Source organism: Excalfactoria chinensis, chromosome 1, assembly GCF_039878825.1.
Source record: "Excalfactoria chinensis isolate bCotChi1 chromosome 1, bCotChi1.hap2, whole genome shotgun sequence".
In the NCBI taxonomy this organism is placed as follows: domain Eukaryota; kingdom Metazoa; phylum Chordata; class Aves; order Galliformes; family Phasianidae; genus Excalfactoria; species Excalfactoria chinensis.
This window is the reverse complement of record NC_092825.1, coordinates 167,190,642-167,205,401: the sequence shown is the minus strand read 5'-3', so window position 1 is coordinate 167,205,401 and position 14,760 is coordinate 167,190,642. Positions and strand designations below refer to the sequence as shown.

General features: G+C 43.5%; 1 protein-coding gene across 10 annotated transcripts in view; it reads right to left on the bottom strand.

The window, feature by feature from the left end:
• The window catches only part of ZDHHC20 (zDHHC palmitoyltransferase 20), a 51,925-nt gene that overhangs the window by 27,514 nt on the left and 9,651 nt on the right, over positions 1 to 14,760 (bottom strand). For 8 of the 10 annotated variants that reach the window (XM_072326548.1, XM_072326544.1, XM_072326540.1 and 5 more), the window contains exon 2: positions 2,355 to 2,381. The exons of the other annotated variants lie outside the window; for them this stretch is intronic. In XM_072326548.1, coding sequence (XP_072182649.1) covers positions 2,355 to 2,381 — 27 coding nt within the window. The remainder of the gene's footprint in view (positions 1 to 2,354; positions 2,382 to 14,760) is intronic. 10 annotated transcript variants of the gene reach the window in all.

The following is a 14,760-nucleotide window of genomic DNA, read 5'->3' as shown; positions in this document are numbered from 1 at the left end:
GATTAAAAAAACAAACACCAAAACACATCAAATAACTCAAACCCAATATCTGCCAGTTTAGTCAGATTTAAGAGTTCTGAAGCAGTTCTGGCTAGGGAATCCAGGATTCTTGATGCCATACTATGACCAAATTAAACGGCTTCTTTCTGAAGGCACTGACGTGTGTCAGACCATAGTTTAAGCCCTCAGGAAGACAATGTCATAAGATATCCTCTGAAGACATGCTACGCCCTCCTAAGATTTACCCCTAACAATTTTTTCCTAATCATTCTTAACACCATTTTAAAGAAAGTCACATTACAGAGCTAATAATACTTAACAGAACCAAATCACATTGATAAGAGAGACTGAGAGCTTATTTTATTCCCCTGCCCTAATGGATATTAATCAACACAAGAATACAAAAACAAAAGAACAGGGAAACAATTAGCCTTAATGGGGTGAAGAAATCACCAGTAATTGAATTACAAGTTGTAATTAAAATGGTAGTAAGATTTCAATGCAGCACTGGAAAAACATATTTGCTAAGGTGCATATTATTAATCTACATTGGAAAGTTAGTGGTACTTTGGCCATGTGACTCTTCTAATGTTGTTTCCTGGCTACTGGAAGTTGGCTTCTAAGAACTTGATAAAGCTTATGAGAAGTCTCATTTCAAATGAAAGAACAATTCTACATCTCATTTTAAAGATGCATCTCTGTTGTAAAGAAATTGGATGCATGCAGGGTCCCTGTGACATGCTACAGAACTGAAGGTGCAAAAAGCATGCAAGTGATTGCTTTCAAAAGCCTAAGAGGCACGTTTCACAGATACCACCTGTCTCATTAATTAATCAAGTATTTTTCTTCTCTGGTAGATTTGATCAGGCAGACACTGCATTTCAATTAAAGCCAGAGATCCAGCTACAGTACATTGATGCCACTGCTCTACCATGCTGTAACAGAAACACAGATCTTGCACTTCTGAAAGAAACTAGAAAGGAAAAAATCACTTCTTGTTAAGCTAGAAAGTAAAAGCACAGCAGCCAGCTGCAGAATTCTTTGCAGTTTTAATGAAGCCCAGCTGTGCTTTGTGATAAAAAACAAAACAAAACAGGCTGACACTGCTCCTGTCTTAAAAAGCTTACAGTTTATTTTGGAGGTTTTCCCATTCTTTCACCTCCTCTTTAGAAGATAAAAGCAGACAGACTGCAATAGAGTTACTCTGCAGTTTTCTCCTGGGTGCTCCTCTCCAGGAAGTGAACTGATGGGTTACTTTCAAGTTCCATGCTTTTATTTGCAAAAATATTTAAAGAGATGAGAGATTCTTCTGTAGAGTTGAGTGGTCTCAGCTCTGAAAACAGCCTTTTGTGGGTAAATCCATGCTTAGTACAAGGGCATGACAACCACTCTCATGTTCCTTCACAAGATGAAATGAAATTCCAAACAACCCAATCATTTGTGTTTCTACAGGAAAAAAACAAGCCTCGACTTTTATAAAAGCAGTGCTTGGAACTTCTGGAACTGCGTGATTCTTCAGCCCAGTTTCCGTCCACAACTGAAAGAAGTGGCAAAGCAAGAATGCTAGAATTTCTCTGATCAGTCTGAATCTGTAAATACACTTGCTGTGACATATGCTTGCTAAAGACAGTACTAAGTGTTAAGCAAAGTTTGTCAAAACAAGGCCTTAACCACTTTGCCTGGAAACGTAAAATACTGTACAGAAACACCTTTGAAATAGCTGTGACTTTGCACTGTTCTAACCAGTCCTGAGGAATAGTATTCTGAGGAATCTGGTAAGCTGTTTGGAAAATAGACAACAGCAAAACAGTTCTTCAAGTCACAGCATACAAGGAGGATAGTAAGGTGAGTGATAGTAAGAAGAGCAGTCAGGCACTGGAATGGGCTGCTCAGAAGGTGGCTGAGTCACCATTCCTGGAGATGTTCAAGAAACATTTGGGCACAGTGCTACAGGACATGGTTTAGTGGAGAAATGTTGGTGGAATACGGATGGTTGGACTGGAATCTTGGAGGTCTTTTCCAACCTTGGTGATTTTATGATTTACGAATACACACCATCCCTTCAAGAATAAGCAGAAAACTGACTGCTGCAGTTCCTTCTTTCTTCTATTCTCAGAAGGTATGCATTTAAAAATATTTGCACACTTAAATCATAACATTCACAGGTCTCGTCATCACCCCAAGTGTGTGGTACAACAAGCTCAATATACTCCTCCCCATAATATTTACCTTGTTTCTTAGCAATAAGCTACTTAACATGGAGAGTTTATACGCCAAGCGCATTCGAATTCTACATCCCTTAAAACTTGCATACAACAAAACTACCCGTAACAAAAATAATTCAAAAGCGTTACCTTTTTCTGCAGTTGAAGAAATAGTAACTGGAAGAGAAAAAAAAAAGATACAAGGTAAGTAAATTTGTACTGAACAAAAAATTTGGTTAGAAGTGAGATACACAAGATGCTCATTTGTTCCAAAGCATATTTCAGGTGTTAATAGAGCCTCCCTACACACTTCCTCCTGCCACCCCTTCAGGCTTGGTGAGTCAGTGGAATAGCTGAAGAGATCCAGCTCCCTGCCCTAACCATCTGAGGATACTCTTTTTAAGAGAATTAGAACATAATTTATACAGGTTGTCCTTTGGATATGCATCCAGCACGTTTTCTGAAGCACACTGTGCCAACAGGTATACAGCCATAAAGAACAATATGAGGTACATGAAGTTCTGACAGAAGTCCCTGTTAAATTGCATGAGTTGCATGTAATCTCTAAGTTTATTTCCACCACCCCTCTCTTCCCTCGTCACAAGCTGTTTGACTTTCTCTTTCTTTTAACTCGAACTCCCGAGGCAAAGTTAGAAACTCTCCACTTCCTTGTCTTCTGCAACTTCATCTCTTTTTATCCCAACAGCAAATTCTGTTGTTGAAATCTGCCTTGGGTACTTCCTGGGTGGTACATTCTCCTGCACCCGCATCCAAAATCTAAAGAGCTCATTCATCAGTTGACTAAGATGCTGGTCACAGAGCAGCTGTACTCATTGGAACACTCTGCACCACGCTCCTTGCTGAGTATCTTCCCTAGACAATGAATTTCTGAAATTCAATGAGGAAGGGATCTTTTCCTCACATCTGATACAGCAAATTTAAGCTTCTGGTCACCAATGTGAACAAAAGCTCAGAGCACACCTTGCCAGCTGCCATCCACCTGCTCCACGTGGCTTCCTCTCTCTCAGCACTGACATTTGTACAGTCTCCAGTCTGTGCGTCAGATCAAAAGAGTTTCTTCCTGATGCACACCAGAGACATAAATCCACAGGGCTTCAGGACGCATAATAGACTTCAGAGCTACTCTAGTCACAGAGACAGCACGTGTCCTGCTTACCTGCAGATATACATGGCAAAGGGGCCTGCAGCTGTATTACACAACTGTAACTCTTGTTATAGTCATAGACATACTGAGGTGATATCTCAGGGCACAGCATGGGCCCTGTTTGTTCACGTCTTAGTGATTTTTTTTTTCCTACTCCTTAAAGTACGCTGCCTGTCCATCCATGGAAGCCTCTCACTTCAACTAAAGGAGGTTAACCCTGAAGAACAGCATAATTTCACATTAGTTAGTGCATTTTAATGTGCACAGCTGCACAACCTCCTCTTGTGTTTCTGCCTAAAACGGGACACAACCCACACAGCAATACTGACCCAAAGCACACAATTAGTTGTAAAGTATGTACATGCATATAAGATCAAGTCCAACTGCATCACAAAACAGTTCAAGTACTGCACCACTGCATTCATACAGACATCATCTTATATTAAATCTTGTGTTTTGGGTTGAAATTTTACTAAAGTGTTATTTCTCCAGTTCTGCATCAGCATTAAACTTCTTAAACATCACAAAGGAGAATATAAAGACCATTAAAATGAGAACAACCTTGCTACATAGAGTTGTTTGCTTAATTTAAAAAATAAATAAATTAATAACAGTACTAAAAGTACATTACAGTAAGCTTTGTCTTTGGCTCCTGATGTACTTTAACCAAACATCTTGCTCACAGCTGGACAAACATGTATTTCCTTAGACAAGGAATATAACAAAGTTCTTAATTATTCTCAAATGGGTTATGAGAACAGTGTTATCTATAAAAACAGATTCATTTCTTTGTAAGTAATTCCGCTTAAAGCATTCCATAATCTGTTAACCTCATTTCTGCTCCCACTACAGAACTAAATGCTGAGCCAAATTTGATGCTTAAGGACTCAACGTACTGAACAGTCCTTACACACAGAGAGGAGCTTAAGATCTTATCACTTGTGAGACTTCATTAAAAAACAACTCTAAATAAACTTCATAAACATTAATCATAGCTTTAAGGAACCAAGAAGCTAATTTTCTCATACTTACATTGGTCCCTTAGGAAAACAACTGTAGTTTAGCAAACTCTTGCAGTTGGAGGTAAAAGTGAACCCCCTAAAACACCGGTGGTTTTCAATCTGTCCTGTCATCCTTAAATATAATAAAAATAAGACAGCTAGTTCTCTCTTTCCTCAGGAATTATAGGATTCTGCTTTTATGAAGAGCAATCCTAGTATTTGTATGAAGTCACTCAGCAAATGGAAATCATCACATAAAGATCCCGTGAAACCGCTCAAGTTAAACCTTCCTTTAAATAACTTAATATTTAATCTTTGCATAAAAGAGACCTGTAAGTATTCACTAGGCTGGCAATGTAACAAGCAGCTTTATGCCATCAAGAAATCAATTCCAGCTTGTCACAGATTATCTAGATTTACCTGTATCTGTGACAGGGCAGCCGCCCCGTAGGGCCTCCCCTCCCGGGGCCCCGGAAAGGAAGGGAAAATGAAACAGTAGCAGCAATCTAAGGAGGAAAACTTAATTTACTAAATATGATATCGGAATACAATGATTGAGGCTAATAAATTGAACAAAACAGAGAGAGAGAGTCCCCAAAAACCGAGAGGCCTACTGTGAAGTCTAGGCGACACGGCAGGAATGCTTCTCACTCCCTGAGAGTCCGAGAGAGAGAGAGAGAGAGTTCCAGCCTGAGAGTGAGATTATAGATGTCCTCCTCCCGTGACTTATCTCTGGCCGCGGCGTCCTCTGGGATATGTAGTTCTTCTCCGAGAGCTGAGCACCTGGGATGCTACTATTCTACGGAACTGGAGTATGGATGATCTATACTGCACATGATGTTATGATGTGGAATATTGACAGCAGCACCACAAAACTATGACATTCCACCCCTTATTCTACATTATTACATCATGGTTAATATATATACATATATACACGTATATAAAACTATGATAGCTAAATAGTACATTTAAATGTAACATAATTGAATGTATAATTATAATAACTAAAACACACTACACATGCAAATATATACATAGATACATAGAATTATTGACTGCACTCCCCCAGCATCAAATTCCCTTGTGGTACACATTGAACATCCCCATCCTTCTGCATTACCCACCAAGTGCACCCAGGTCCCTGGGCAAAAACAGTTCCACGAACAGGTTTTCCTTTTCCGGAGGCTGGAAGGACCCAAACAGCTTTTCCCAACATGTTCCTTACATGTACAACAGGGACCTTATCTCCTTCTATTGTGTGTAGGGGGCTAGATTGGCTAGGACCATCACGATTGACAGATCCTCTAGTATTGACCAACCAAGTGGCTTCTGCTAGATTCTTTTCCCAGTGCTTAAATGTTCCACCACCCATTGCTTTCAACATAGTTTTCAACAACCCATTATATCGTTCAATTTTACCAGAAGCTGGTGCATGGTAGGGAATATGATAAATCCATTCAATGCCATGATCTTTGGCCCAAGTATTTATAAGGGAATTTTTGAAATGTGTCCCATTATCAGATTCAATTCTTTCTGGGGTGCCATGCCACCACAGGACTTGTTTCTCAAGACCCAATATGGTGTTTCGGGCGGTAGCATGGGGTACTGCGTATGTTTCAAGCCACCCAGTAGTTGCCTCCACCATGGTGAGCACATAGCATTTACCACTGCGAGATCGTGGCAAGGTGATATAATCAACCTGCCACGCTTCCCCATATTTGTACTTTTGCCATCGCCCTTCCTCCCAGAGAGGTTTCATCCTCTTGGCTTGTTTAATTATGGCACATGTTTCACAGTCATGAATAACCTGTGCAATAGCGCCCATAGTTAAGTCCACCCCTCGGTCTCTGGCCCACTTATATGTTGCATCTCTTCCTTGATGGCCTGAGGTCTCATGGGCCCATCGAGCCAGAAATAGTTCACCTTTATTTTGCCAGTCCAAGTCGATTTGAGCCACCTCAATTCTGGCAGCTTTATCTACCTGATGGTTGTTTTGTTGTTCTTCAGTAGCCCGACTCTTGGGCACGTGTGCATCCACGTGACGCACCTTTACAACCATACGTTTTGTTCGGGCAGCAATGTCTTTCCAAAGTTCAGCAGCCCAAACAGGTTTACCCCTCCGCTGCCAGTTCTTCTGTTCCCACTGCTGTAACCACCCCCATAAGGCATTTGCCACCATCCATGAGTCAGTATAAAGATAAAGCATTGGCCACTTCTCCCGTTCAGCAACATCTAAGGCCAGCTGGACAGCTTTTACCTCTGCAAACTGACTTGATTCTCCCTTACCTTCAGTGGCCTCCGCAACCTGTCGTGTGGGGCTCCACACAGCAGCCTTCCATTTGCGATGCTTTCCTACAATACGACATGATCCATCAGTGAACAGGGCATATTTCTTCTCATTTTCTGGTAGCTCGTTGTATGGTGGGGCTTCTTTAGCACGTGACACCTCTTCTGTTGGTGATGTTCCAAACTTTTTACCTTCAGGCCAGTCCATGATCACCTCTAAAATTCCTGGACGATTGAGGTTCCCCATCCGCGCTCGTTGTGTAATCAGCGTAATCCACTTGCTCCAGGTGACATCAGTAGCATGATGGGTGGAGGGAACCTGTCCTTTGAACATCCAGTTCAGCACTGGTAGCCGAGGTGCCAGGAGGAGTTGCGTTTCAGTACCAACTACTTCGGAAGCAGCCCGAACCCCCTCATATGCGGCTAAGATCTCCTTCTCAGTTGGAGTGTAGCACTCTTCAGACCCCTTATACGCTCGACTCCAAAATCCCAGGGGTCGGCCTCGGGTCTCTCCTGAGGCCCTTTGCCACAAACTCCAAGTGGGACCTTTCTCTCCAGCAGCAGTGTAGAGGATGTTCTTTACATCCTGTCCCGTTCGTACTGGCCCCAGGGCCACGGCACGGGCTATCTCTTGTTTTATCTGCTCAAAAGCCTGCTGCTGCTCAGGGCCCCATGCAAATTCATTCTTCTTCCGCGTTATATGATAAAGGGGGCTTACAATGAGGCTGTAGTTTGGAATGTGCATCCTCCAAAAGCCCACTACACCCAGGAAGGACTGTGTCTCTTTCTTGTTAGTTGGTGGAGACATGGCAGTGATTTTGTCAATCACATCTGTTGGGATGTGACGACGTCCATCCTGCCACTTTATACCTAGAAACTGAATTTCTTGGGCAGGCCCTTTTACTTTGCTTTGCTTAATAGCAAAACCAGCTTGTAGCAGAATTTGGATAATCTTCTCTCCTTTTGTGAAAACTTCCTCTGCTGTATCACCCCACACAACAATGTCATCAATGTACTGCAGGTGCTCAGGAGCACCACCCTGTTCCAATACAGTTTGGACCAACCCATGGCAAATGGTTGGGCTGTGTTTCCACCCCTGGGGCAAACGGTTCCAGGTATACTGAATGCCCCTCCAGGTGAAGGCAAACTGTGGCCTACATTCTGCGGCCAGAGGAATGGAGAAGAAAGCATTAGCAATGTCAATGGTGGCATACCATTTGGCTGCTTTTGACTCCAGCTCATACTGGAGTTCCAACATGTCCGGCACAGCAGCACTCAGTGGGGGTGTTACCTCATTCAGGCCACGGTAGTCTACAGTTAGCCTCCATTCTCCACTGGCTTTACGCACTGGCCATATAGGGCTATTAAAAGGTGAGTGAGTTTTACTGATCACTCCCTGATTCTCCAGCTGGCGAATCAAATCATGAATGGGGAGCAAGGAATCCCTGTTGGTGCGGTACTGCCGCCTGTGCACTGTCTTTGTAGCAATCGGTACTTGCTGCTCTTTTACTCGTAGCAGCCCCACAACAGACGGGTCCTTTGACAGGCCAGGCAAAACAGACAGCTGCTTAATGTTGTCTACAACAGCTATTCCAAAGGCCCATCGATACCCCTTAGGATCCTTGAAATGTCCCCTTTTGAGGTAATCAATACCCAGTATACATGGAGCCCCTGGGCCAGTCACAATAGGATGTTTTTGCCAGTCTTTACCAGTGAGGCTTATTTCGGCCTCTAATACAGTCAATTCTTGAGAGCCCCCAGTCACTCCAGAAATATGGATTGATTCTGTCCCTTCATGACTGGAGGGCATTAGAGTGCACTGTGCACCGGTATCCACCAGTGCCTTATATTCCTGTGGTTCTGATGTGCCAGGCCATCGAATCCACACAGTCCAATAAACTCTATTATCCCTCTCCCTCCCCTGACTGAGGGCAGGGCCCCTCTATTGGTTACCTGTGATGACTGGAGCAACGGTGCTGGTGGTTGGGATGTTTTGTAGTTCTCTCACCCGTGCTCGTAGTACAGAAGTAGGCTGGTCGTGCCACTTCCTCATGTCTTCTCCGCGGTCACGTAGGTAGCGCCACATGGAAACACGTGGTGGAATTGTACTGTTGTTCCTTGCTCGGACTGGAAAACGTGTGCGTCTAATAGCTGAGACTTTTGATGGTACAGGGCAGGAATAGGACTGGACTAGTTTGATCAGATCCTTCATTAAACCTGGTGGCTCATACGGGAATTGACCTTCGTCAGTCGTTTCCGATACTACCACGGGATCACTACGATTTGTTGATGGAAACATTTTCTTGCACATTTCATCTAGTCGGTCTTCTAGCCGTGAGATGGCAGAAACTGCGGCGCGCAGTGGGGGGAGCTGCTGTTCGATGTTTTGAAGTGTGATAATCAGTTCAACAACTTGAGGCCTTCTCTGTTGGTCCTCGTATCCTCCAAAAGTTGTTACCAGTGACTGTGCATATCTCTCTGGTGCTGTACTTGTGAGTTTCTGCCACATGTCAGGACCGGTCCTCACTTTCTCAGGATCACGTTCGTTTGGACCAGGGTTGTACAACATTTCCATCATGGCCATTTCCCTCAGGTACTGGATACCTTTCTGGATGGTATCCCACCTAATCATTTTAGGCTTCAAAGCATCCTTGTAGGGGTACCTTTCTCTCACGGCTTCTAACAGTCGCTCCCAGAGAGTGGCATCTCCATCCGAACTTCTGCTAATTCCTCTGTCGATACCTGGGTCTTGGGCAATACTTCCTAGTTGGCGAGCTTCGTTACCATCTAGGGACAAGCTGTTGGCCCCACTGTCCCAGCAGCGAAGCAACCAGGCAAGGACACCTTCATTTTGACGCCGTGTAAACTCTTTTCTTGAGCCTTGGATTTCAGTCAGCTTCAGAGGTCGACGATAAGTAATTTCCTCCTCATCATCAGTCTCTTCTTCATGCCTCTTGGTTTTTCTTTTTGCTTTTTTTGGTGCCGATCCAGACGAGGGGCCTGGTTCTTCTGCTGCCTGCTCTGCTTCTCCTTCTCTTCGTTCTAGACGCGTGGACACCCGTTTCCATTTCTTGCCTTCCACAGGGGCAACTGACATTGTTACTGGTGCCTCCTGTGACTGATCAGAGTTGACTTGGGATTTTCCTTTTTTGGCTTGAATCTCAGATCGGAAACTCTCTCTCTCCAGAATAGTATTATACAGAGCAGCTGGAATGGAGAGTAGATTCATAGCTGGTAGTAATTAGCAGACACTGTGAAAGTCAGAGCCAGCTAGCTGTGCTCTGAGAGAGCAAGAGAATCTCTTTGCTTTCTTCACGAAAGCAAGATAGCAATGCTCAGAGTGTACAGCTACTCCTGAATGTTGACAGTTCGCCTGGAATTTCAAGGTCAAGCTCCCAGGCGCAGAAACGTAAACTTTAGATAGCTCCTTAAAGGAAAAAAAAACTCGTAGCTCTGTAAAAGCCAAAAGGAAAAGCAGAAAAACAGCAGCTTCTGCCCACTTTTGCCCACTTTTGCCCACTTTTGCCCACCTATGCCCGCATTCTCCACCAATAATCTGTCACAGATTATCTAGATTTACCTGTATCTGTGACAGGGCAGCCGCCCCGTAGGGCCTCCCCTCCCGGGGCCCCGGAAAGGAAGGGAAAATGAAACAGTAGCAGCAATCTAAGGAGGAAAACTTAATTTACTAAATATGATATCGGAATACAATGATTGAGGCTAATAAATTGAACAAAACAGAGAGAGAGAGTCCCCAAAAACCGAGAGGCCTACTGTGAAGTCTAGGCGACACGGCAGGAATGCTTCTCACTCCCTGAGAGTCCGAGAGAGAGAGAGAGAGAGTTCCAGCCTGAGAGTGAGATTATAGATGTCCTCCTCCCGTGACTTATCTCTGGCCGCGGCGTCCTCTGGGATATGTAGTTCTTCTCCGAGAGCTGAGCACCTGGGATGCTACTATTCTACGGAACTGGAGTATGGATGATCTATACTGCACATGATGTTATGATGTGGAATATTGACAGCAGCACCACAAAACTATGACACAGCTTTTGAACTCTGGTTCAGGAAGAAAACGGAACATGGCACTACCATCGTATCCCACCCGACCTGCAGCTTCAGTTACAAGCTCAGCTCTCAGGTTTTGGGTTTCTCCTCTGCTGCTTCCGGGTATTTAGATCTTGCCGTTGGTCTCTGCTGAAACTTACAACAGTTTCAACTTTAAACAATTCCAAAACACATTTTTTGTTTGGGGGAACTGGATGGGAAAAATGAAGCAGTGCTGCCTTTTGGCTTATTGATTCTTTTCTTGAACAAAATAAGTTCTGCATATGATTTACATATTACCCTCAGGATGCAACAGCACCATTTATTACATTAGATGCATTAGAACAAGTTAGTGCCTTCAGCAAACAAACCAGTTCATATTTCAGAAATGTAAGTGCTGAAAATGAGCTCTTCTTTTGAGGATTTCAAAATATATCCCTAGTCAGTCTACTGCTTAGCTACATAAGAAAAAAATAAAATCGAGAGCCAAAGTATTCTTAGGATTGGCTTTTTAGGTTTCTGATTTCTAGAGAAGCCTTAAAGAGTTCCAGCAAGATGCTGCTAGGGAAAGATAAAAATACAATTAGACAGTGAAGGCTGCAGCTCACATGGCTGCAAAGCTGAGCAGCATACACTCATGAGAACACTGAGCAGCCTTGTAATTTCAAAGGATTCAGCAGCGCCGTGTTACAGCTCTGTGCAGGCCTGTGAGGGATGAGTCCCACCTGCAGTGGGACTGCAGTGTAGAGCTGCTTGCTGGTTATCTTGGGCTTTTCCCAGTTGCCCTCACTGAAGCTCAGGACAGTCTGCCTGTGAGGAAAAGGATGCTGGCCTACACAGATCCTTGTGCTGCTGGAATCTATCTGAGGATAAACAGCCTAACGTGTTGCTCCTGCAGCACAGGTAGCTTACACATTGCAGCTCTCCATGCTGCAGGGTCACTGCAATATGAAGCAAGCAAAACTGAGTATGAGAGTCATCTTTCTACAGAATGCTAACTCCCAGATACATAATCCAGCCTTTTAATAAGCTGTATTAAAATGTACTTTTTAACTTGGTCAACATGGAAGACTAGCAAAAGTTCCAGGTTTGACTTCAGCGTTGGAAAAAGTTGTCTAAGTTTTGATTTAGATGTTAAGCATCACCCTTAGCAGTGAAGATACCTCTTCCTTCAGTTCTCCCTTAAGCCTCTGCACAGCTTTGCATTGCTGCCTGTTATCTTCCATCTCACCTACGTCACATGAATCACAGAGTGGAAGCCTACAGAATATCACAGGAAACAATCCTGCAGACACAGGGATGTTATAAATGGCATCATAAATGGCACTGGAGAAAGATACCATTTGTCAGAAGGATTCTTCGTGGAGCACACACTGACAGAGGTGTAAGCTTCCAAAAGCCTCGGAAATGTTTTTGAGGAAACCTACCAAGGTAAGCTAGAAGAAAACACGTTTGCCCTCAATCTTGAAGGAACACCAAACAACAAATAGTCCCTCCACAAAACTCACACATCACATATCCATGCTTCCTAAAAGGCATCATCTAGTCTAAGTTACTCTTTGAGAGCCATGTATGTGATTTCCAGACCAAGAAATCCAACAGCAGAAGTAGAGAAAAGGAAAATGGTTCATGTTGCTCCTGTTGTACTACGTGCCCTCACTCCCTGCATGGCGGCTCCTGGCAGAAGTAATACTTGGGATATCACAGCCTCTCCAAGAATCTCAAAAGCAACTTCACATTTTGGCTGACTTTCCCTATAGACAGAATAAAGTGCTAAACATGCAATTGCATTCCTTCACTAGAGGAGTTAGCAGACTGAAACCGAACAGAAACTTCCCTGAGGCATTACCAAGCCTGCAAAGGCAAGCACCGCTTATGTTATCTCATTCTGTACTTTTCAGAGAATGGAGTTTAATTGGAAGTGCAACTTCGATTTATAATCATGTAATTCCTGTTTGCTAATACATATCTTCCTCATTCAAAAAAGATATGGTAGAATTACTGCTTACTGAGGTAACTGGGGCAGATGATGAGTCAGTTTCCTCAAGCAAACACACTTGCATCACAGACCTAGGGGCAGTGGCACAGAATGAGGATCGTAGCACCTCTGTACTTCTCCCAAAGCTCCGTGACCTTTCCACACCAAGTTCTTCCTTATTTCCTGACTGGCAGGCACCCACCAGTGTTCCTTCCCTCAGCAGCAGGGAGTTGTTTTTAGACAAATGACTCAAGACAACTGAGCTGACAGCACCACGTGGCCAAAAGCCAGCACAATAAAACACTTGGCAGGTCCCTGCTGAAGGACTGTGGGGGGTCAGGAGCTGCATTACACGTCTTGCCACCAGCTGGAATGAACGATCTCTGTGTAAGTTTGGGTCACAAAGACCTAGCGTTGTTTCAGCTTTGTGTGAAGACTGATTTGTAAAGAAAGCAAACAAACAAACACCTCAGGATCTGCAGTTCTAGGACACAGCTTCCCCACAATGCACTGCCAAATCACTCAGAAGGTAACATTTTTTTAATCCACCGTGTGCCTGCACATAGGCAACATGGGCATGCCAGACAGAGCTCTACGGCAGTACTCGTCTCGGGTGCAACACATGCTGGACATCTCTGCTGCAGGGCTGTATGAAGTTACACCTTGCTGCACGCTCGCTGATCTGGTGCTGGCTCTTGCCAGCATCACTGCCACCAAATTTAGTGTGTTTGTCACCACAATGTTTATTGCTACAGGACTCAAAGAAGAGTACTTATGGGGCAGATAAGACACGGTAATATTTAAAATACAGTAGTACAAGATGCACTGCAGACCTCTTTTGTTATTTGCTATCAGTCATGGCTACAATTGGTTGTATGGTAAAGAAAATATTAAGACAATTCTTTAACTACAGCAATTAATTTAGGCAGGACAGAGGCTTGCTGCCCAGAAAACATTCCCTTATCACAAAAGAAAAAAGGGTATTTACTTAGGCAAGGTCTTTTTCATCTTCAGTGCAGAGTGTAGGTGCATAAATACAAGTGGGGCTCCAGCAGAAATTGGCATAATTGATACAAAATACTCCTTGGGTACCAAGTTACATTTAGCAATGAATTAAGCTTTGACAACTGAAAAGACTTCTCCTGCACATTCCGGAACAGCAAATTCTGCACCCTCCCTTTCACAGCTCAAGAACACAGTCAGAAAGGCAGCCAACTTCTGGACACCCACAACATCCTATCCATGACCCCTTGCCTCTGCCTCTACAAAATACTCTTACAATCAAGGGTCTCATAAGGGCTCTTACTGAGAGTGTTAAAATATTTAAAATGACTTCAAAGTTCAAGGTTGCACTTGCTGAGCATGTAGGAAGCCCTATACTCATGGCCACATCAGGAATCAATGAGACACAGCACTGTGAGCTGCAGCAACCAGAGTAACTCAGGGCCTTTTCTGGAAGCAACATCCAACATTAGCATCAGGCTACAGCAAAATACCAGATTTGTTATCTCTGAAAAGCCCTATTCCCTGAAAAGCTCTATTCACTTCTAATTTACCATAATTGCCCAAAGGAACCTAATGCAACTTGATTTTCTTCAGCTATTTAATCACCAGTGCCATTGCTCATTCTATTTGCATTTTGATTGATTTTAAACCTCAGCATCACTTCAGCATGGTTCTTTTAGCTGCTCAGTAGAATAATTGGACTTTCTTCATTCAGATTTTTCCTCCAAAATAAACCCCACTTTATCATAACAGTAACAGCTTTATTGCCCAGCAGTTTGGAAGCACTGCATTAAGTTGGTCTCAATATTGCCCTCAAGCTATTATATAAAGCCAAAAGAAAGCCTAGTTTCTTCTTGAAGACAAAGAAAGCCATTAGCTGCACAAGGCAGCCTGATGTGCTCCTTCTGACACACAGGGTATGGGAGAAAACATGGAAAGTCAGAAGGAGCTGAGCTGATGCCCTCAGAACAAATTAATTACATTTACACTTGAAGGAGGGGTACTGACACTTGGGCTAGCCAAATCAAGCTCACTGTAAAACTACACTCGAGTAGGTGTAACTGTGAAATGGCC